Below are 21,309 nucleotides of genomic sequence, written 5' to 3'. Positions count from 1 at the left end.
GATATTTTCTAAGCACTATCAGTGTGTAAGGCACTGTGGTCGAGTGTGGGGATAGATAGTCTCTGCTCTTAAGGAGACAAGGATAAAAACCCCTATTAAACCAATAAGACTCTCATGACTTGTCTACCTCTACGAAGGCATGTGTTCGAACATGTATGCATGAAGTCTGTCAATCAACTGTCATCAGAAGACAAGTTCCTCAAATACTGATCTCTGCCCCTACTTTGGTAACTCATTCCAGCAGACACTTAATACTGCTTATGGATAAATACAGATGGTCTGAGATGAATATTGCAGCAACCTAAGGAAAACTTCACCCACCTGTTAAGACATACCTTGTTGATCAGGCACTGTTTTATGTGTATGAGCGTGGATGATGAAGCCAAATCTTTCTATCTGTATTGTCTGCTCTGCTTGCCAGGCCCATTAAGGGCTCCTGGTTCTGTCTTCCCGTATTCTGAATTTGAGGATACCTTTATTTATTCAAATGAAGGCACCCCCATTTTTCACTTCCAAAAACCAACTGGCCCTTCCCTACCATTTTTATTTTCCTATAGCCTTTCTTTCATTTCATTGCCCAGCAGTCTGCAATGTGATGGAAACATTTAAAATAAGAAAGTAAGATTATGTGGACTGAATTTCCCTTTTGCCCTCCCAGTTCCATTTGGTGGATATGCTTTTATCAGCATGTGATAAATATTTCATATAGAAACTGTCACTTGGAATTTAATCTTCGCAGTTTCACTGAAACCACTGAAAAGCATTTGGGAAAATCAGACCTACATTACAACAAGTACCATATGCCAAGAGCCTGCAGATTAGCAAAGCCTCAGGAGTCAGCATGGAGGAGACCAGAGAACAGAACTGCCTGGAAGAGGGGCCAGTGGCTGCTCCCTCGCTGCACATGTAGAGATCTGAAACCAAACTGTACCACATCTCCATCATTTCAGCACTTGAGATTTTAAAAGATGTATGGGAAAAAAAAAAAAAAAAACAAGCCGGAGCGTGGATACAGCTACATTCATTGAACATTGACCATGGGCCGGGCACCATGCTGCATGCTTCACACACACATTTCTTTGTCTTCTCGCATCCCAACAAGGAGGTAACCAGAGAAATGAGTGCCACAGGTAGTCATTTCCCTAAGTTCATAAAGCTAGGGAGCGACAACCAGGATCTGAAACCACTCCTGACTCCCTGGTCCCGTGCCCTCATGTCTCTTTGTGGAGTAAGGAAATGTGAACACACAGTTTAACAGCCTTGTTTCGTACAGTTGGAATTCACCTTATCGGACCAGCTTTTGTTTTCAGCTTAGTCTTGCAGAGCTAATAAATGCGCTAATTTCCAGAAGGAGTTCCTGGCTTCCTTTCTGGTAAAGGAGGTGGCCATGTCCTCAGCCAGAGCAGGATCTTTGAGGGCCCGAGTGCTGGTTACTGAATGGGAACTCGAGCGGCCTTGCTGATTTTCAGAGGGTGTTGGCACGTGTCATCTCCCTTTGTATTCAGAAACGTGCTAACAATTATCAGAAGACTTCCAGTCAGAGGGGCCAAGGCTGCTTGGGCCAGGAGTAAGAGGCACAGCCTGGGCTAGCACCGGTCCTCCTGAGTTTCAGGCTAAAATCATCCTCTGTGTCTTCCTATCAAGCTATCTTGACACTATGAAGCATTAATGGAGTGCTTACTGTATCTATAAGGCCCTGGGAGTATCACAGTGAACAAGAAAACAACCTCGTCTCTTGGGGCGCCTAGGTGGCTCAGTCGGTTGAGCGACCAACTTCGGCTCAGGTAATGATCTGTCGGTTCATGAGTTCAAGCCCCATGTCAGGCCCTGTGCTGATAGCCTGGAGCCTGGAGTGTGCTTCGGATTCTGTGTCCCCCTCTCTCTCCACCCACCCCTACTTGTGCTCTGTCTCTGTCTTTCAAAAATGAATAAACATAAAAAAAAAAATAAAAAAAGAAAACAACCCTGTCTCCCTGGAAGGTCAGAGGCTAAGGGCAGACAAGACTCACTAACATGCCATTGCAATGCCATGCCAATGCTGTGGAGTCACACTTCAGTGCTCTGGTGGCTCAGAGGACAAGATTTGGGCAGGCAAGAAAGAAGGAGGAAGGGTATTCAAGGCCTTCCCGTGGGGAGCTGGTGAACGCAGAAAGGTGTTCACTGGGTATGTGCTGTGTGCCTGTGCAGTGCTGGTCCAACAGCACCCCACCCCCTCAAGGATCCTGCAATTTGGCTTCAGAGAGACTGAGCTGCACAGGCAGGATATAAAGTAGGACTGTCCATGGGACAGGCTCTGGAGGCACAGAAACAGGCAGGAGCAAGCAGTTTTCCTAACAGATCCAGAAACTGCCCAGAATAGAGGAGAGTGGTCAGTGTCTTGTAGGGAAACATGGACTCAGTTTTAAAACACATTTCCAGTAAGAAGAATACTTCAGTGTTATAAAAAACATGGATAGCTATGCAGACAACTGCACACCTTAAACAGCAGCTGAGAGCGGAAAAGCAAAGCAAAACACTGAGCTTGGCAATGCTCAGAACCTAGTTCAAAGCAAGGGGAACATTCCCTTTTGCCTTTTCTCTGGGTGTCCCCTTTCCCATCCCACTCTGGCTTGGAGGACCGTTGGGTCCCAGTGAAGAAAACCTCATTAGTAAGTGAGGTACGTACAGTCTGTGAATGTACAGAACAGCGGGCTCTGTGCACAGTTCACAGGCCTCCTGACGTCACCATGACCCAGGTAATGTTCCTGCCATCACTGGGTATTAAAAGCTTTCACAAAGTACAGCCAAAGGGTTTTCTCGAATCGGCTCCACTGCTGAGGCTGACAACGAAGCACGAACATTACATAACCCAGCATTACGTAACCTAGCTACGCCCCCACACTCAACAAAACATGCTGTCTGTGAGCTCAGGGCAGTTCGGGTTTCTTTTTAAAGTCAATTCAGTAAACAGAGGAGGTCAGTGACATAACTCACCTTTGGTCAAAATCCAACATTCCCAGGGATGTTTCTGGGACCTACCAATCATTAGCAATTAGTTTCAGGATCAGAGAATGTCCGGTGTGAGAGAGGCCTCAGATGGTCATGGAGCACCTCCCTCCTCACTCACAGGGGGAGCTGCCTGCCCACTGACGGTGGGTGGGAGCAGACCCCAGGTCTGCTGGCTCCTGGGCCACCCAGCATTCAGTGACTGAGTTTTCACTGAGCTCCAGAGGCATGTCCAATTGCTCTGTGTAGGCAATTCTGGAATGTACTCACTTATTAGTGAGATGCAATAATCTGCTGAAAGAAACCCCAAGTCCAATCTCGACAAGGCAGTTAAACTTAGGATTCATAGACAAATTCTTATGCTGCTAGAGATCTTGGAAACCAATGTACCCAATTCCTTACTTTTTTACAGATGAGGCCTAAAGGGTCATGGACTTCCTGGTGATGCTACTGCTAATTTCTGAGACTGAGGAGAATCTTTGTGGCCTCTGGTTGGTGCTATTTTCACTGCATTAAGAAGTCGAGATGGGTGGGGAGAAGTATTTCTTAGGCTGTATGAAGGGGAAATGTTCGAGGAAAAGAAAAAGATTTAAAATACTGATTTAATTGTGCACTATCATTACTGAATAAAACTAAGATTATTACAGTGCCACATCTTAGAGAATAGAGTCTTTTGATTATTTACTACAGACCAATTCATGATATGACAGCCTTAATTACCAGACTGGGGAAGAGAGAAAATTTCTGACGTGTTTGGCTTTGGTATTTTATTATTTAAAAAAAAAAAAAATTTTTTTTTAACGTTTATTTATTTTTGAGACAGAGAGAGACAGAGCATGAACAGGGGAGGGGCAGAGAGAGAGGGAGACACAGAATCTGAAACAGGCTCCAGGCTCTGAGCTGTCAGCACAGAGCCCGACGCGGGGCTCAAACTCATGGACTGTGAGATCGTGACCTGAGCCGAAGTCGGACGCTTAACCGACTGAGCCACCCAGGCGCCCCGGCTTTGGTATTTTAAAAGCAAAGCAAGTACAAAACTAACATTAACTTCAGAATGGTATTCCTTTGCCTTTAGTAGAAAAATTGAATGATGGTAATATTTTAAGAGAAATTAAATAACATGACCAAGGCCAGAGGGCTAGTGAGTAAGTGTTAGGATTTCAGTTTAGGTGTATGTTACTCAAAACCTCTTCTCTTGGCTACCATTCCTATTACATCTCTGCATAAAACAACAATAGTTTTTAACACTGAGAGATGTATAATGAGGAGGTATCTTTCCAACAGCACCAATGAATCTAGCCTTCATGTATATATACCAGTGAAACACATCAAATTTATAAAAATCCAACTGCAGATATCAAGTGCTCAGAAAGGAGTGCATTTTCTTATCCATACGCTGGGTGTGGGAGCACACTGGCTTCCCGCCACCAGAGAGGATGTGGTATAGAAACACAAACATAAATGGGGTAAATCCCTTGGACCCCCTCTTCCTAGAAGGTGTGAAACTGTTCCTTAGTCATCTTGGGACAAGATCTTCTGCATAAGCATGGCTGAAATTAACTGATTACTTGAAAGGACAACCCCAGCAGCGAGGCATCAAAAGGTTTCCAGTGAAGGGCACTCGAGTGTTACTGCTTGTCAGGAAAAGCACATTTGGAGCTGCAACCTTCAGATCTACGGGGAAATTCTGAGCAAACACTTCTTAAATAAGGTGGCTGAACTTTAACATTTTCAGACTGTGGTTTCTGTATTTTTTTTTTTTTTTCTTTTGAAGGCAGAGAGAGAGAGAGAGAGAGATAGAGTTTTTTGAGAAATGATAAAGGAGATCAGCTCAGAGGGATAAACTATTCATGAGTCTACAGAAGAGAGACTGTTACCTTCTAATACAAATTCTAAATGAGCAATTAGAAAAGGAAACCTACATCTCGCCTTGTTTTCCCATCTCCCATGTCTTACTTGCTTCTGTAAAGATCAGACCACCCACAGTTTGATCTCTCTTCTAAGAACTGGCCAAAAAAGTGAGAAGACATGTGGGCCCACCATTCTCCTAATTGTGTGTTCTCGGGGAGTTATTCAAACACACTCAGTCTGAATTTCCTCCTCTAACACATGAGGAAAACAGTATCTTTCTCACAAGGCCGCTGTGAGAAACTGAAACAACATGTTCTAAGGGCTTAGTATGTAGTATCAGTGCCTAAAGAGGACACAATGAACCACACTGACAACAAGCACACCTCACCACCACCACCACCACCACCTTCATCAATATTCATAAATAAAATCATCTTTTTACACATATGGTAAATTAGGCCCATAAACAGCTACCCCAAGGTCCCATAGTAAGCTCCTCTCAGAGCTTAGATTGACAACTTCCACTTCTTGCCTAGAACATCAATGTACTTTCTGCTTCAGAGTTGATGGTATCTACTTCCACTTTAGATACTTTAGCAACAAAAAGAGTTCTTTAGGGAATTCAAGAGTGAACAGCTCTCGTAGGCTCAACGGGAGAAGGATAATAAAGGTTCCCAAATGAAACCCGTGCAAAGCTTTCTATAGTGTTACTGCTGCCTTCTTCAGGAGCTCTTCTGCACACGCAAATATGAAAAAGAACAATTGCTGTGTATGAAAAAATGCAGAGGTGGGATAGGCTTCTTCTAGAAAGAACATGGAATCTTGTTTTATGCATGTCAGCCTTGGAAGACTCAAGCAAATTTGCTGGGCAATCTCCAACAGAGAGGCATTTCTTCCACAGGAATGCTAACTGGGGGAATACTATCGTCCCAGACTCAAGGATGCACTGGAATTTTCAGAAAATGCAGAGAAATTGGTTTCAATCCTTGTATGAAGAAGTCTTTTTTTTATAGCTGTAGAGGAACTATATATTGAACAGGCTGAAAAAAAATGTCACATGTAGGCCAAGCTATAAAAGTAATCATCCCTTCTCATCTGACAGGGGGTTGGGGAATCTTTCATTCACATTGAAAGAATTCAGATATCCAAAAGATACAGGGTTCACTCAGGGGGCAATTGACTCATTGTATATAAATTCTTGTTGATTTCCTGAGGATTTTTATTGAAGTCCAAGATAGAGTACTTAAATCTCCTCTGCTTCTGACTGTTTTATTAGTTTTTAAATATGTAGATAGATCTTTTGATCTAATCTTAGTTGATCTATATAGACACAGGGGAAAGTATTGCTGGGGTACCCTATCAGAGTCCATATATTTCTGTTCTATTAAATGAACAAATAGGTATGATCTGGATTGAACAGAAAAGGTTTGTCTCCCAAGAATCAAACTGAGAAAGAACTTCTATAAGGTTCTGATGGACTTCAAAATTCCATTCCCAACTCTGCCTCCAAAAAGCTCATAAAGTCAATTCATAATTACATGGCATAGAGTGGGTGCTTGATAAATATCTAGGGAAAGAAACTGTGGGCACGGAATTACAAAATATACAGTGTCATTTGATTTATCTCACAGATTGCGTTTCATGCAGCTGAGAAGCCACCCAGGGAGCAGGGAAAAATCCAATCAAGAAGAAACTAGTATCAACATTAAGGTGGGGCTTGAGGAAAGGATTTTAATCCTTTTCTTGCCTATCAAGTTATCATATTATTGCTCTTGAATTGCTACTTAATTTTCTTTGAAAGAAAATGTTTTGTTCAGAGATATGCTCTAGTACTGGTGATGTATATTCTATCAGAAAGGAAGGCTAAGAGCAGAGGTGCTAGCGACATTAATAAAATAATTCAATTTTCTGACTTTCCTTGTGGCAGAGAGGTTAGACCAAGAGAAGTTTTTGAAATTTATGATGGTATAAATACATAGCTGGCTTACAACTTTGCTTATCTATAGCCTAAACTCTAGTGAGTTAAGATCTTAGCAAAGATTGGTCAAGGAATGCAAAGCATAGAGTAGTTTACTAAAAAAAATATATCAGTAAGTTTCTGCAAATAAAGAAGGGGACAGATATTTATGTGAAATGTTAGACCATGGAATTTTAGAACTGGAAGTAGCCTTAGAAATCGGACTATAATCTTCTGATTTTACAAATAAGAAACTGAAGGCTCACAGATATAAATCCACTTGTTCAAGATTCAGACGACTTAAGCCTCCTATGCTTAAATACTAATGTCTGAAGCATTTAATTTTATTTTTCCCAGTTAAGAAAAAAAATGGATGACTAGCTATAATTCTTTTGTTGGGGGCTGGGGGGTGAGGAGATATTTTTTCTTATTTATGGTAAAAAAAAGCACCATAAAATTAACAATCCTGAACTTTATTTATTTACTTATTTATTTAGTAGGCTTCATGTCTAGCACAGAGCCCAATGCAGGGCTTGAGCTCATGACCCTGAGATCAAGACCTGAGCTGAGATCAAGAGTTAGACGCTCAATAGACTGAGCCACTCAGATGCCCCGAGATATCACTTCTAAGTTAAGTTTTAACTACTACATGGGGCACTAAAATGGATGTTGCAGTGACTAGTGGTGAAAGAAGACAGACATCGTTCATGAACTTCTCATTTCATGACATGCACACTAAAAATGTTATTGGTGGACATTTCTCTAGAACGGTCATGTAAAGACTAAACCATAAAATAGTAAACAAAAGTAAAAAAAAATTTGGTTGCAGAGACTCTCATCTATCACCACCCAAACGCCAATAAACTGGGCAAATTGCTTTTAGTGACTGACAAAGTAATTAGGTGCAAGCTAAGAAACAGTGAAAATGCTTCCTCTCACATAGAAATGCTGGCTACCAGTAAGATCAACCTCTTTCCTACTATTTCTAATGGCTGTATGGAGTCTGTTCTTAACTGCTTACCACTGAGATTTATTCTTTATGTTTTGAGGAGGGGGGCATGTGAGCGGGAGGAAGGGGCAGAGGGAGAGGGACAGAGAGAGGGAAAATCCTAAGCAGGCTCCATGCCCGGTGCAGAGCCCCATTCTGGGATCATGACCTGATCTGAAATCAAGAGTTGGATGCTCAACCAACTAAGCCACCCAGGCGCCCCTATAACTGCAGTTTCATATATTCATTACTTGAACCATTTTATTATAAAAAGGCCTAGTTTGGTGGGGTGTTGCTCCCCTGCTGGTCAGCTGCATCCCTGTTGCCAGCAGGGTCCAGCTTAGGACGGTGCTGGAGGTATTGTGGGTGCTGGTGGGAGGGGTGCTCTGGCGGTAGCACCCACAGGTGGCAGATTTCGAGTTCAGGAGAGGTGTACCATTTCACTTTCCTACCAGCAACGTATGCAGTGATCTAGTTTCTCTGCATCCTCACCTGCCTCTGGTGTTCTCACTGTTTTTCATTTTAGCCAATCTGAATACGGTTCTAGTTTTAGGGGATCTGAACTACACTTGTTATAAGGCTTTCCTGGACAGCATAAAATGGACACAAGCATGGTCTCCTGATACTTGTTTCATTTACAGAAGAGTGGCTGTAGTCTTGTGGCTCAGACTAAAATCCAAAAATTATAGAGATGTGGATACCCACTGTCTCTTGAAGCACTTTCTGGTTTATCTGTAATCAAGCCATTGGTTTCAATATGGATGAAAGCTTATCCTGTGGAACCTAACTTGGCCATAGCTGGAATCCACTGGTTGCCTTCCACCTCTATGATACCACACCCACGATACCTCTCCTGTTGGTTCCGTGCTGCTTCAAAATACTAAGCTCATGTTTGAGATGCAGCCATCTCCCCCAATTCCTCCTGTCCATCCTGATGTGCATTTAAAAAAAAACTGCCCTTTTATGATGTTCCTGATGTTCTCATCAAGCCCATGAGTTTAGCTCAAAGCAGTATTCAACGATTTCAAGGGAAGTTTTTATTTTTGTTCTGACACAAGTTAGAGAGAAATGCATATTCAGGGAGGTGTTTTTTTTTTTTTTTTTTTTTTTTTTTTTTGCCAGATAATAGGAGAGATTACAAAGTACAAGTTTAGCTGGGATTCTGCCTGGTAGAGAGAAGTTGCTTTCAAGAACAAAATCACCTCAACGGTCTATGTATAAAAGTGAATGGGAAGCCATTTCCTTTGCCTGGCTATGCATGACCACCTAAAAATAGGATTGAACACAAATACATCTTTAGTTGGGTTGTCTTCAGCTGTGCCAAATCAGATTTCCATTCTTGGGCATCAGAAACTGGAAAGAATTGGGGCACCTGGTTGGCTCAGTTAAGCAAGTGTCTGACATCAGCTCAGGTTATGATCTCATGGTTTGTGAGTTCTGAACCCCACGTCAGGCTCTGTGCTGACAGCTTGGGGCCTGGAACCTGCTTTGGATTCTGTGTCTCCCTCTCTCTCTGACCCTCCCTAAAGATAAATAAATATTAAAAAAAAAAAAGATATTGGAAAGAACTACTCCATGTCTGTATATCTTGTATTACAGCTCACATCGACCATGTCATTATAGAGACTAAAGATGAAAGATACTAGAAACGCTGATCATTTCAGAAAACTAATTAAAGAAAAACTTAACTGGAGCTCCTGATAGTGAAATTCCTTCAGGTATCCTTGATGTGCCCTTTAAGGAAAATGAGGCCGACAATCCCATGCCACGCAGTGACTGGTACACATCTATAGTGTTTTGATGGTGCCCTTTATCTGCAAATGAATGAGAAGCCCGCTTGGATTTGTCCTGTGTGTGACAAAAAAGCTGCCCATGAAAGTCTAATTTTAGATGGGCTTTTTATGGGAATTCTCAATGACTGTTCTGATGTGGATGAGATCGGATTCCAAGAACATGGTTCTTGGTGTCCAATGAGACAGAAGAAAAGAAGTGATGAAAGTATCCAGCAAGCATGTATAAAAATAAAAATTCCAAGTGTCTTCATAAGCCTTGTTCAGTGACTGTAATCAGTGAGGTAAGCAGGAAGAAGGGGATGTTACTGACCTAACACTAGAAAGCTTTCCCCAGGAAGAGGAAGCCCCTCTTGCCAACACAAAAGGCATCCTGATGTCAGAAGCACAAAGCAGCCCCAGCAAAGGGGTTCTCATGTCCCAGCCATCTTTTGTATGGGTGCCTAGTGTGACATTGGTTGACGCTGCTGTTATTTCGCCTTCACTAACAGACTACTCAGTGCTATTCCACCATGTGCCAATATAAAGCATCTCATCAGATCTGCCAGGTCTGGATTTTTCTCCTCTTATTCCACTTGATCCCTAGTATTGTCCTCTTATCTTTTTGGAGAGTCTCACCTCACCTTTAACAGCAAGAGCACATCTGTCACCACCACCAGCCCCCATGAAAGCAATATTCATGTTAGTTCAACCAGCAGCTGACTGACACAGGGGTCATCACCAGCAGTGGAAGGAACATTCCTGATACCATCTCCTCACTGGACTAAAGGAAGACTCAGCTGATTCCAGGAGCCATTCATTGAAACTGCTCTTTCTTGGGTGGAAGGTTCTGTGGGAATGTGGGAAGCTTTTTTTTTTTTAAACAATTAACTTCGATATTTACTGAAAACGTCAAATGGATTCTTTTGCTTTTGGAGAGATGAACACAGATGAATGAAGGATTTTTTTCTTATTCATGCTGTACTCTAAGCATCAAATACATTCAGCCATAACTGCATCTTCTTGAGAAATGGATTTCAATTTCATAAGTTACTGGATGGATTCTATGAATCAGTTTAAAACTTTTTTGTTGTAAAAACAGCAATGAAGTTATATAAATATTCAGGTAAAGACTTTTTTCTAAAGAAAAAACAACATAATCAATGTTTCTAAACTGAAAGCAACTCTGTTTAACTGGATGTGAAGGAAAAATATCTGTAAAAAAGTTGTTTGTCAAAAACCAAACCAAAGCAAACCAAGCCCCTCCTGCAAAGCCGTCACTGGCTTAAGAATGACTAATGTGGTATAAAATTGATATCACTGGGGCGTTTGGGTGGCTCAGCTGGATGAACATAGAACTCGATTTTAGCTCAGGTCATGATCTTGGGGTCATGGGATTGAGCCCTGCACCGGGAGAGGGAGAGCTCCACACTCAGCACGGATTCTTTCTATCTCTCTCTTTCTCTCCCTCTGCCCCTCTCTCCTGCTTAAGCTCTCTCTAAAATGAAAAAAAAAAAAAAAATCCTTCCTTCAGGAAAGTATTAGAAAAAAAAATTGTTGTCACTGAAAAGCTGCTGGCAAGGCTGGTATGACTCCAGAACCTTGTTGTCACCCAGCACATAAAATTACCTACCACAGCAACAAATACTTCATTGAAATGCTGAAGTTACACTCGAACCTCCTTTTGTGGGATGCATTCCTTATCAGCGCATGTACAACCATCCCTGGTAGGGGAAGCAAACATTTGGATGTAAATTTAGTGCTAAATCTGCTAGCCTAGTTAAGGTGGTGGTTGGGAACCTCTCAATAGGGAATAGTTGTTCCTTTCCTAGAGATTGTGGTTTTACTTGGTTAACTGTGTAAGGAAAGAGTCAATCACAAATGCATGCGCACACACACACACACACATACACACCCTTTCTGTTATGTAGGTGTGTTGCTACCCGAGAACCTAGAGCCTGGTCTTCATGGTATGCATCATGGGATGCACTCTGATGGACAGTGAGAATGTCGAGTAGCTGGAAACAAACCCAAACTCTGCACTTCACCAGGTTTCAAGAAAAAGTTGCTACACATTTAGGCTGTAGCTAAGAATTCCTAAAGTCACAACCTTAATTTGCATATCCAAGGAAATTTTGTCAACGTATACAAAGATTGGTCTGGCCTCCTTGCTGTAGTTATAGTTTCCCACCCTCGGCTGTTTCTTCCATGTCTCCTCTCACAGACATGTGGCTATTTAGCTGGGTATATAACAAAGGCGATAACTCTATTTCAGAATGTTTGGAAAATACTTTCACTATGATGACCACAAATCTCTATGAACTACACAGGGGAAGAGGGCCCCTTGGTGGTAGCAATGCTGCGGGTCTGGAGAGGGGTGACCTCAAGTAGCAAAGGTGTAGAGCATGGAAGCAGTGATACAAAATAAGGCTCTGGTTGTTCAAAATCCAAAGGGGCATGACAAACTATAATGAGTGGGAATGATTAACTGAGGGCTAATTCTAATCAGTGCCTTATCAAAAGGAATACCGTCAGAACAGCAAAATGGAAAAAAAGAACCAAGATGACCTTCTTGTTCTTATTTCTGATATGCAACATCTAAGGGGCCTTTTGTAAACCTCTGAGGTAGAAAGTCCTTAGGTACTTCTTTGCTGTCCAGATTGTGTGAGACCTTTTTGCCCAACCCTACACATATACAGTCCATCTTTTGGGCATCCTTTTTGGCACCATCTGGCACATACACAGAAGGCCTCTCCAACTTTTTGATCCTGTTTGGGAAGCAGACAGGGAAGCTAGGGTTAGTGGGGGCTAGTCCAGAACCTGCTTTCAGCAGAGAGGAAATACTCATACAAGCTGCCAGGATCAATCTGTCTTTACAGGACCATTTTATATGGAAATAATGGGAATTTAAGAAAGGTAAAAGGATGCCTCTACTAGTTATGGGATATGAGATGATGCTTGTCTCTGGAAAGAGATTGGGGACTGATAGACTAGATTATAATTTTCAGGGGACAGTTGGTCCAAGAATGTCAAAGAAAGAACAAGTGTACGTCAGGTTTCTATTCAGTGGGCCATAATTATGGAGAGGGAGCAAAAGGAGTCTGACTTGGTCATAATGGAGGAAAAACAATCTGCCACGCCACTTCTTGAAATGAGAGTAATCCTCAGGAGTGGTGTGCAGGACTAATGAGAAATACTGATGCCAACTAGCACCCTCCAGGGTTGCCACAATGAGACGGGATCTCTGAGCATTAAGGATACGAAAGAAGAAAGACCTCTGAGGAGATGCTAAGCTGGGTTGATGTCCTTAAGTATCTGGGGAACAAAACTGGGGAATGACTTAACCTTTATCCTTCAGTTTCTACTGACTTAGGAGTTCATGTCCTTCAACTTCTGAGTCTGCTCTAAGCTCTAAGGCATCCAGCCTGCACCTTGGTTCTCTACCCAAAAAAGCCAGAAGAAAATCTTTGCTCAGAGACTTCTTTAAAACTTCACAATCGTATCATGAGTACAGCTGTATTGTTAGCATCACAGCTGACTGGAGGGAATGAAGAAGCATTGGCAGAAAGCAATAGCCACTGTAAAGACTGACTGGAAAGCAGGAAGAGGTAAACAGTGTTGAGAGAGGAGAGAAGTTGGATGGAGGGTTCCACTTTGAGCACTGCCTTTAAGGATGTGTGTATGTAGCAGCTGGGAAGGTGGCCAGGGGCTTTCTTATCCATGGAAAAATGATGCTTAGATGGATATGCATCCTGGTGGATGGTCTTTGGGTCCAAGGATGCAAATGGAAGAGGGACCTGACAGAAGCATATTACTGCTCGTATCAGTTATGTCTCATTAGATTGGAGGTTAAGGGCCTCATTAGGTTTCCACCTTCCCTTTATGGTTCATTCTCTTTGAAGGAAGGTTCTGGGTAGCCAGCAAGACACCATGATTTTTGTGGCATAGACCCCTTGGCTGAGATGTGTGATCCCAGGGGCCAAACTCTTCACATATTCCTTTAGTCCACATAGGATTATTTTTTTATTTTATTTTTTTAAAGTTTATTTATTTATTTTGAGAGAGTATACGAACAGGGGAAGGGGAGAGAGAGAGAGAGAGAGAGAGAGAGAGAGAGAGACAAAGACAGAGAGAGAGAGAGAGAGAGAGAGAGTGAGAGGATCCCAAGCAGGCTCTGCACTGACAGTGCCGGGCTCGAGCCCATGAACCGTGAAACCATGACCTGAGTTGAAATCAAGAGTTGGATGCTTAACTGACTGAGCCACCCAGGCACCCTCCACAGAGGATTATTAAGAGTTTTACTAGATACTCCCGATAACAATAGTACAATATCAAGTATATACTATGTGCCAGTATGTTCCCAAGGGCTTCACATATATTATTTGATGCTCACCATACCCATGAAGTTGAGCCTGTTCTCATCTGAATTTTACATTAGGCACCAAGAGGTTAAATATGTGGTTCAAGATCACATAGTTAGTAGCCTGAGTCAGGACTTGAACACAGGCAGGCTGGACCCAGAGCCTGTGTTCTTGCAATTAGGCATTGGTGACCATGACAGGGGAGATCCCTACCCTCACAGAAGAGGAGAAAACAGACAAGGCAATAAGGAATGTTATTTTCAGGACTGATAGATGCCATAAGGAAAATGAAAGCAGGATAAGGGACAGAATGACAGAAGGAAGGTTATTTTAGACAGTGTGGTCAGGACAGGCTTCTGTGAGAAGGTGAAATTGGAGTAAAAATCTGAGTGAAAAGGGGAATCGAGCAGTGGGAAGGTCTGGGGAGAGAGTATTCCAGGCAGAAGGTACAAAGCCTCTGCAACGGGAACAAGCCGGGGGTGTTTTGGGGACATCAAGATGGAATCTGAAATAGTGTGAGGGAGACGTAGGCAATGGAGGGCCTGTGAGGACTTCTTAAGCACTTCAGATTTTATTGCCATGGTGCTATGAAGCCTCTGGAGGGTTTTGAGCAGGGGTATAACCTGCTCTAATTTTCCTTTTAAAAAAAGATCACTCTGGCAGTGTGTGGAGAATAAATCATTCAGGCGAGGGAAATCAGGGAGGCAAGCTAGACGGCTATTATAGCAGCTGGTGTGAAGAAAATACAGACACTGCTTTATTTTGGGCCTTTAGGCCAAGGTCAACTCATATCAGCTTTCAGCAAGGTAGCTAGAGGAGTCAGTAACATTAACATCTCATAAGCTAACCATGGTAAATTCCTGGATTCAGGAATACTCTTGACAAGACAGGGAAGTGAACAGAAACGTTGTTGACTTATAAATGGCTAATGAGTTCTCTAATGGAATAGGAATGCTTTCATTTGTCAGAACCATTCTGAGCATGAGCAGAGTCTTCAGGGATAACATAATTTTAGGCAGCACAACTCCTCCAAGGTCAAGGAAGGTGCACTTGCCAGGCTGTCCTAGGGAGGGTGCCCTGGCCCCAGCACATGTCCCATGACTGCAGAGTTGGAGTCTGTTTTGAGCATGGATTTACTGGGGATGTGTGATAAGAGCTAGTCTAGTCTTTTTGTTCTTGAAAGGTGGTTTTAGCATTTCAAAACAGGAGAAGACACAGACAATTACATAACAGAAGAAATAGTGGCACAGAGTACTTACAGGCACCTTTTCTAAGCAGTTTCTACTCTGTGCAACTTTACACAGAAAGATGAAGCCAGCCTGTTTGAGAGACGCTTGCCAACTTCCACATAAGAAAGTGCCAAAGAATTGAATCTCTCTGAGTTTATGTGAAATAAGGACTCAGGCTGCTTGCTTTTCCAAGTTCCAGTGCTAAAGGATCCCATAAAATTCAGCCACTGATGTCTAGGAAATGCCATTGTCCTAGAGTTTTCAAAATGACAACTCTTTTACCTGCCACTATCAGAGTGCATGCAAATGTGTAGATCAGTTTCTTTTTCTGACTCCTATTATCTTTTCATGCCCTTCCTTAAAGATCATTTCCTAGGCTTGTCCAGATGTGCCCAAGTTATTCTGTTGCTAGATAACTGTAGAACTCAAGAAGGGTTATCAGAATCTGAAAGGTTATTCTAGAAGGGACTGTTTCATCAGATTGCAAGACTTTCAAATGTGACATAAAAAGAAAACTACAGTGCATACTATAGCTTCTTCTTTTTTTTCTTTTTTGAATTCTGTTTAGAGTCAAGCATGAAGAAGGGTTAGGGATGTGTATATGTATGTCATATATTGTGATATGACATGCTGTCAGCCAAGCTGGTATTTCCTGATGATGCTAAACAAGTCCTTTCCAACAGAATAGAGGTTCCTCAAAAAATTAAAAACAGGACTACCCTATAACCCAGCAATTGCACTACTAGGTATTTATCCAAAGGATACTGATTTGAAGGGGCACATGCACCCCAGTGTTTATAGCAACACTATTGACAACAGCTACCATTATGGAAAGAGCCCAAATCTCCATCGACTGATGAATGGATAAAGAAAATGTGGTACACACACACACACACACACACACACACACACACACACACACACTGGACTATTACTCGGCAATGAAATAGAATGAAATCTTGCCATTTCCAACAATGTGGATGGAACTGGAGGGTATTATGCTAAGCAAAATTAGTCAGAGAAAGACAAATATCATTTCACTCATATGTGGAATTTAAGAAACAAAACAGATGAACATGGGGGAGGGGAAGGAAAAGTAAGATAAAAAGAGAGGGGGAGACAAACCACCAGAGACTCTTAAATACAGAAAACAGAGGGTTGCTGGTGGGGTGCTGAGTGGGGGATGGGCTAAATGGGCAATGGGCATGAAGGAGGGCACTTGTTGGGATGAGCACTGGGTGTTACATGTTAGTGATGGATCACTAAATTCTACTTCTGAAATCATTATTACACTACATGTTAACTAACTTGGATTTAAATAAACAAAACAAAATAAAACAAAACAAGCCCTTTCCATAACACTAGGCAGAACCTAGGGAAATGATAAGGGGTTTCCCCTCCATACTTTATAAACAAATTTACTGCAAGTAAGACAGATGAACAGAAGCAGAAATGGAGCTTATGGTGTGATTATTGTTAAATCAAAGAAAAGTAGTGAAAAGGATGATTTTTTTAGAGGGTGAGAAAACCAACTGATAGCAGGCTGCTTGGCCTTTGGCTCTTTAATTAATTTTGCAGAAAGAGGGACAAATGACACTACCCAGGAGACCATGTTGCTACAGATGCCCCACTCCACCTCATGAGAAGGAGAAAAGCAAGCACAAATCAGCGTGATCCCTGGCACCTCTACACGATGAAGACAAAAAACACCTTCCAGGGTCTGTTATGGGCTCACTAGCTAAGCAGCTATGCTTTACACCATTTGCACCTGCAGATACACCTTCCATGTGGCAACGACTCACCAGGACGGTGTCTTCAAGAAAAGGGCAACATCACCTTGAATTACGATTTTAAAATACAAGGAAAAGCAGAATATATTTATGTTCTTTGACATATGTCAACGCATAAGTGTGTAAATATATCTTACAAAGAGACAAAATTTTTAAAACGTTTCCCATATTTAAAGGATCAACCTTGAGTGAACTATGAGAACGCAGCTTCCCAGAAGGATGCGTCCCCTGGAAATTCTGGAAAGCTGATATTTTCCTTTAGGTTCTTCTTGAGTTCAGTAATGTGATAGGTCATCTTTCTGTGTCTATATGAGTAAAAAGAACAGAGTTTCATGGCCCTGTGGTATAAATCATAAACACCGAAAGCAGTGATGTCCAATTAGGAAGGAGATGTCAAAGCTTACAGCGCTTAATGAAAGACAGGACATCATTGAACCATCTTACCTGTCGACGAATTATCTCAAGGTCTCTTTTGGCTTTATTCACTAAGGTTTGAATTTCTACAGGATCCTTTACATTCTTATTTTCTCTGAAGGCATCTCTTATCCTCCTGACAGCATAAGTTCTAAATGAATTCAGGGGGAAAAAAAAAGAAAAGGTGTCAGCGGTCTGAAGCTATGCTTTCAAATGAAATCAAAAGCTCTTCCTGATGAATTAACTGTCTGTATTCCCCTGTGGATAATCCACTTAGATCTTTGCTCTTGGGACAGACCCATCTATTACTATTCTGGGATGACTAAGCAAACAGATTAGGGAAATAAATCTAGCGCACACAAATCACATATAAATGGCAAACTGCTACGGAACTGCTCCTTAGATTACCGGGTCTTTAGTTATTCATGTCTGCATTCTCTCCGTTAACATGGATAATTGAAACTTTAATGCACAGAGACAAAGCAAGAATTAAAAGAGGTGAAATGATGCACTACACATTCATGCACCGAGACAGTTATGACCTATGCTTAACTTGGTTGGGTTAGCTTTCTAATCTTGTCCCCCTGTTTTAGCGGTTTGTTCCTTTCATGGAACATAACATATAAGGATCCACATTGGGACCCTACCACAGTTGAGGGTGGAGAGGACACCAAAATGCTTTCCTCCATCTTTAAAGTGCATAGATATGCATATACATGCACACACAAACACCCTCTCCCCTTCAATATAAATTACATGCAGCACAGGATGGCAGTTCAAAAGCACGGCATTCAAATCACACAAGCTTAACGTAAGCCTGTGTTTCCTCATCTGTCAAATGGGCATAGTACCACCTATTTCTCAGGGCTGCTGGGAGGATTCAGCTTAAATAATTTATGTCTGGAATTTGGCACAGAGATGGGTACATAGGAAGACCCAAAAACTGAAAGCTCTTCTTTTTTTTAAAAGTTTATTTATTTACTTATTTATTTAGCGCAGGGGGAGGGACAGAGAGAGAGGGAGAGAGAGAGAGAGAGAGAGAGAGAGAGAAAATCCCAAGTGGGCTCCCCAGTGTCACGATGGAGACTGGTGTGGGGGATCGATCCTACGACCTTGGGATCATGACCTGAGCTGAAATGAAGAGCTGGATGGTTAACTGACTGAGCCACCCAGGCACCCTGAAAATTCTTCTTAATACCTTAATGCATTAGTCTTCTGCTCTCCTCACGTCACAAGCTCACTTTCATCCTGCATCCTCAGAGTCATACCAAGGTGTGTGTACAAAAGGCAGAATGGTCTGGATAATTAAGAGTCCTTAACCTGATGTACCCCACATGCAGATAGTAACGGCCTTAACCCACGTCTGTCTCATCTACAACAGCCTGAAGACAAGAGACTAAGGAGAAAGAGTCCAAGTCAGGCACATCAGATACCATTTTCTCTAGCCTTTTAATGGTATCAGATGTCTTTGCTTTTAACTTTAAACACCAGCTGAAGAATCCATGTGAAACTATTAGTAACATCTGCACATAGAGGCAAAGAAATGAGAGAAGGGACATATTTCTTAGTGCTTTGGGAGATGGATATAATTTACTGGGAAAACTTGTTTTAGAGAAGACTAATATGGTTTTAGATCAACTTTTCTAAAATAAAAAGACATTTTAAATTAAGAATGCAAATATCGGGTTTTAAAAACAAAAGTAAAATGAAATCTTGTAACATTAAGAATCGTAAAGGCAAGGGGCACCTGGATGGCTCAGTTGATTGAGCATCTGACTCTTGATTTTGGCTCAGGTCATGATCCTAGGATCAAGCCCTGCGTTGGGCTTTGAGCTGACAGTGCAGAGCCTGCTAGGTATTCTCTCTCTCCCTCTGTCTCTGCCCTTCTTCCCCTCAAAATAAAAAAAAAAAAAAAAAGAATTATAAAGGCAAAAAGCAGACAGTTTAGGAACTTACATTTTTAGGAGGTAAGCCACTGGGGAGACTTTCATCTGAGCCCTTTGCAGACCAGCTGGAATATTTGCAGAGGCCCTCCTGGGTGCTCAGGATCCATCATGGGGCAACAATGGAAATGGAATCCCTGAACTAGCAGACACTACGTAATGAAGGGCTCCTTCACTTGCAAAGGCACAGGAAAGGATTTTTACTAATAGACTATGTTAGATATTCTCCTCCTGTGTAGCTGCTAATCTAACAAAATTTTAGCTAGTACGGAGGTAAGCTAAAAGCAATTTCTCGCGCACTGTCTTGCACAGCATGATGGTTATTAACACAACACAACATCACTGATCATCCTCACACCCATACACTCTTCAAAACAGTTTCCTTGTTGTGGTGATGGGACCCGAGTGGACACCACAATTTAATTCTAATATTCTGTTCTATATGTAGAACTGGTTTTAGAACAGGAATTTACCCCAGGGAGTCATCCATTGTTTTAATTCTTCACTCAGGATGCTTCATGGGCTTTTTGGAAAAAATGTAATGGGCAAGAGTAGTCATTACTAAATTCATTTTTCTAAAAGCTAGTGACTAGCCCAGAATAGCTAGCAAAAAAGGAGTATGGCCTGGAATGGAAAGTCTGAAGTTCTTCTTAAGTTTAAAGAAATCAGGAAATAACTTATGGCACTCTACAATTGTATCAATTGGGCTCATGATCTGGTCTTCTACATATTCTGCTGTGCATTCTTGTTGTCTCCCCAAATCCCCAGAGTCCACACTTAATGGAATAAAGTTCTAGAGTTTGAATTAAATGTGTCTAAAGCAATCAAAAGTTGTTCAAAATCTGAATGCACCTTTAACATATACATGGTTCCCTCTTCTTTCCTGTTCTTCCTCTTCCTCCACTGTCTTCCTCTGCCCTAACAGAAGACATTGCACAGGCTTGGAACCATGCAAGTAACATGACTATTACTTCATGAGCAATTTTTCAGTTTTATGAATTATTTCCAATGATCACAACTTTTTGAAGGTGATCACAAATCTGCCTGAATCTTCAAATTTCATAGGAGAGGGCTAACCAACCATCAATGATTTCATTTCTGTCCCTGCCTGGTTTTTATCCTTTGCATTTTTTTCTACCACTATTAAGGTAAACCATTTATCCTTGAACACGTTCTGGCTATTGGCCTCTTAATCACATCACTGAGCAAGAACATTTCAAAGAAAGATGTGCAGACGCTGCTGTGAAAATGGCAGCCAGCTGCTACACAATCCCTTGCCTTAGGATCATCCTAATGGGAGTCAGATGCTGTTTGAAATAAGGCATGAAAAATTAACACATAAAAGGCGACAGAACAGCAAGAGCTATCAACCATGAGAAGGCAGACCACATCCGCGGAAACAGTAAAGCTTTGCTGCTCATATAGTCACCACTCTATCTCTACCCTCCTGAAGCTTGGCAGAGTTCCTTAGGGCTTCTTTGTGAAGGAGATTTCCATTTGGCTTTCCTTTTCTACCCCAGCCTTTGCTCTTTGGTTTCCCAGCAGCCCTTCAAGCTCTCCATCGCAAGGATCAAACTCCTTTGTGAGGGTCTTCCATGCATTGTAATTTCCCAGTCACAAAATAAACAGCCGGCAGTAATAAAGTTCTGTATGTAGTTCCCAAGGTTTTGGTTTACTTTCTCCCCTTCCAGAACCACTGTCAGCTAAATGCAGGCCATAATAATCATGGCACCTGGAGGCTCACACTGGTTGTAGCATCCAAAATGTGTGATTGGGAAATAAGCTGATAGAATATCCCTCATTTGCACCATCCTTCATAACCCACCCCCGCCAAGCCCCCCATGCTGGTTTCTCTGCTTATCCATCCTGTAAAACCATCAGCTGCTTTTTCCTTCTTTCCCCAACCCCAAGTCAAGTATCCCAGTAACAAAACAACCTGACCCTTCTTGTAGCCTCTCTGGGGCAAACTCCTTCAACTGCTTGGAGGGACATGTCCTCCATCAACTGGCCTTAACTCAAATG

At 42.0% G+C, this 21,309-nt stretch overlaps 1 protein-coding gene and 1 pseudogene across 4 annotated transcripts in view; one reads left to right on the top strand and one right to left on the bottom strand.

Annotated features, from left to right (window-relative positions):
* LYRM4 (LYR motif containing 4) overlaps positions 1-21,309 on the bottom strand; it is a 174,346-nt gene that overhangs the window by 112,347 nt on the left and 40,690 nt on the right. For 2 of the 4 annotated variants that reach the window (XR_007463062.1, XM_049654921.1), the window contains exon 2: positions 17,375-17,495. Coding sequence is in view for 3 of the 4 variants with exons in the window: in XM_049654921.1 (XP_049510878.1) it covers positions 17,375-17,495 (121 nt within the window). In the remaining variant the exon portion in view is untranslated. Of the gene's footprint in view, positions 1-17,091; positions 17,236-17,374; positions 17,496-19,300; positions 19,524-21,309 lie in introns of those variants that run through there. The other 2 variants (XM_049654924.1, XM_049654922.1) reach the window with 2 other exon arrangements.
* Positions 8,417-9,294, top strand: LOC125908467 (E3 SUMO-protein ligase PIAS2-like; annotated as a pseudogene).

This window comes from Panthera uncia (genome assembly GCF_023721935.1).
Source record: "Panthera uncia isolate 11264 chromosome B2 unlocalized genomic scaffold, Puncia_PCG_1.0 HiC_scaffold_25, whole genome shotgun sequence".
NCBI classification, from domain to species: Eukaryota; Metazoa; Chordata; class Mammalia; order Carnivora; family Felidae; genus Panthera; species Panthera uncia.
Note: the sequence above shows the minus strand (reverse complement) of the source record. Positions and strands in the feature narration are given on the sequence as shown.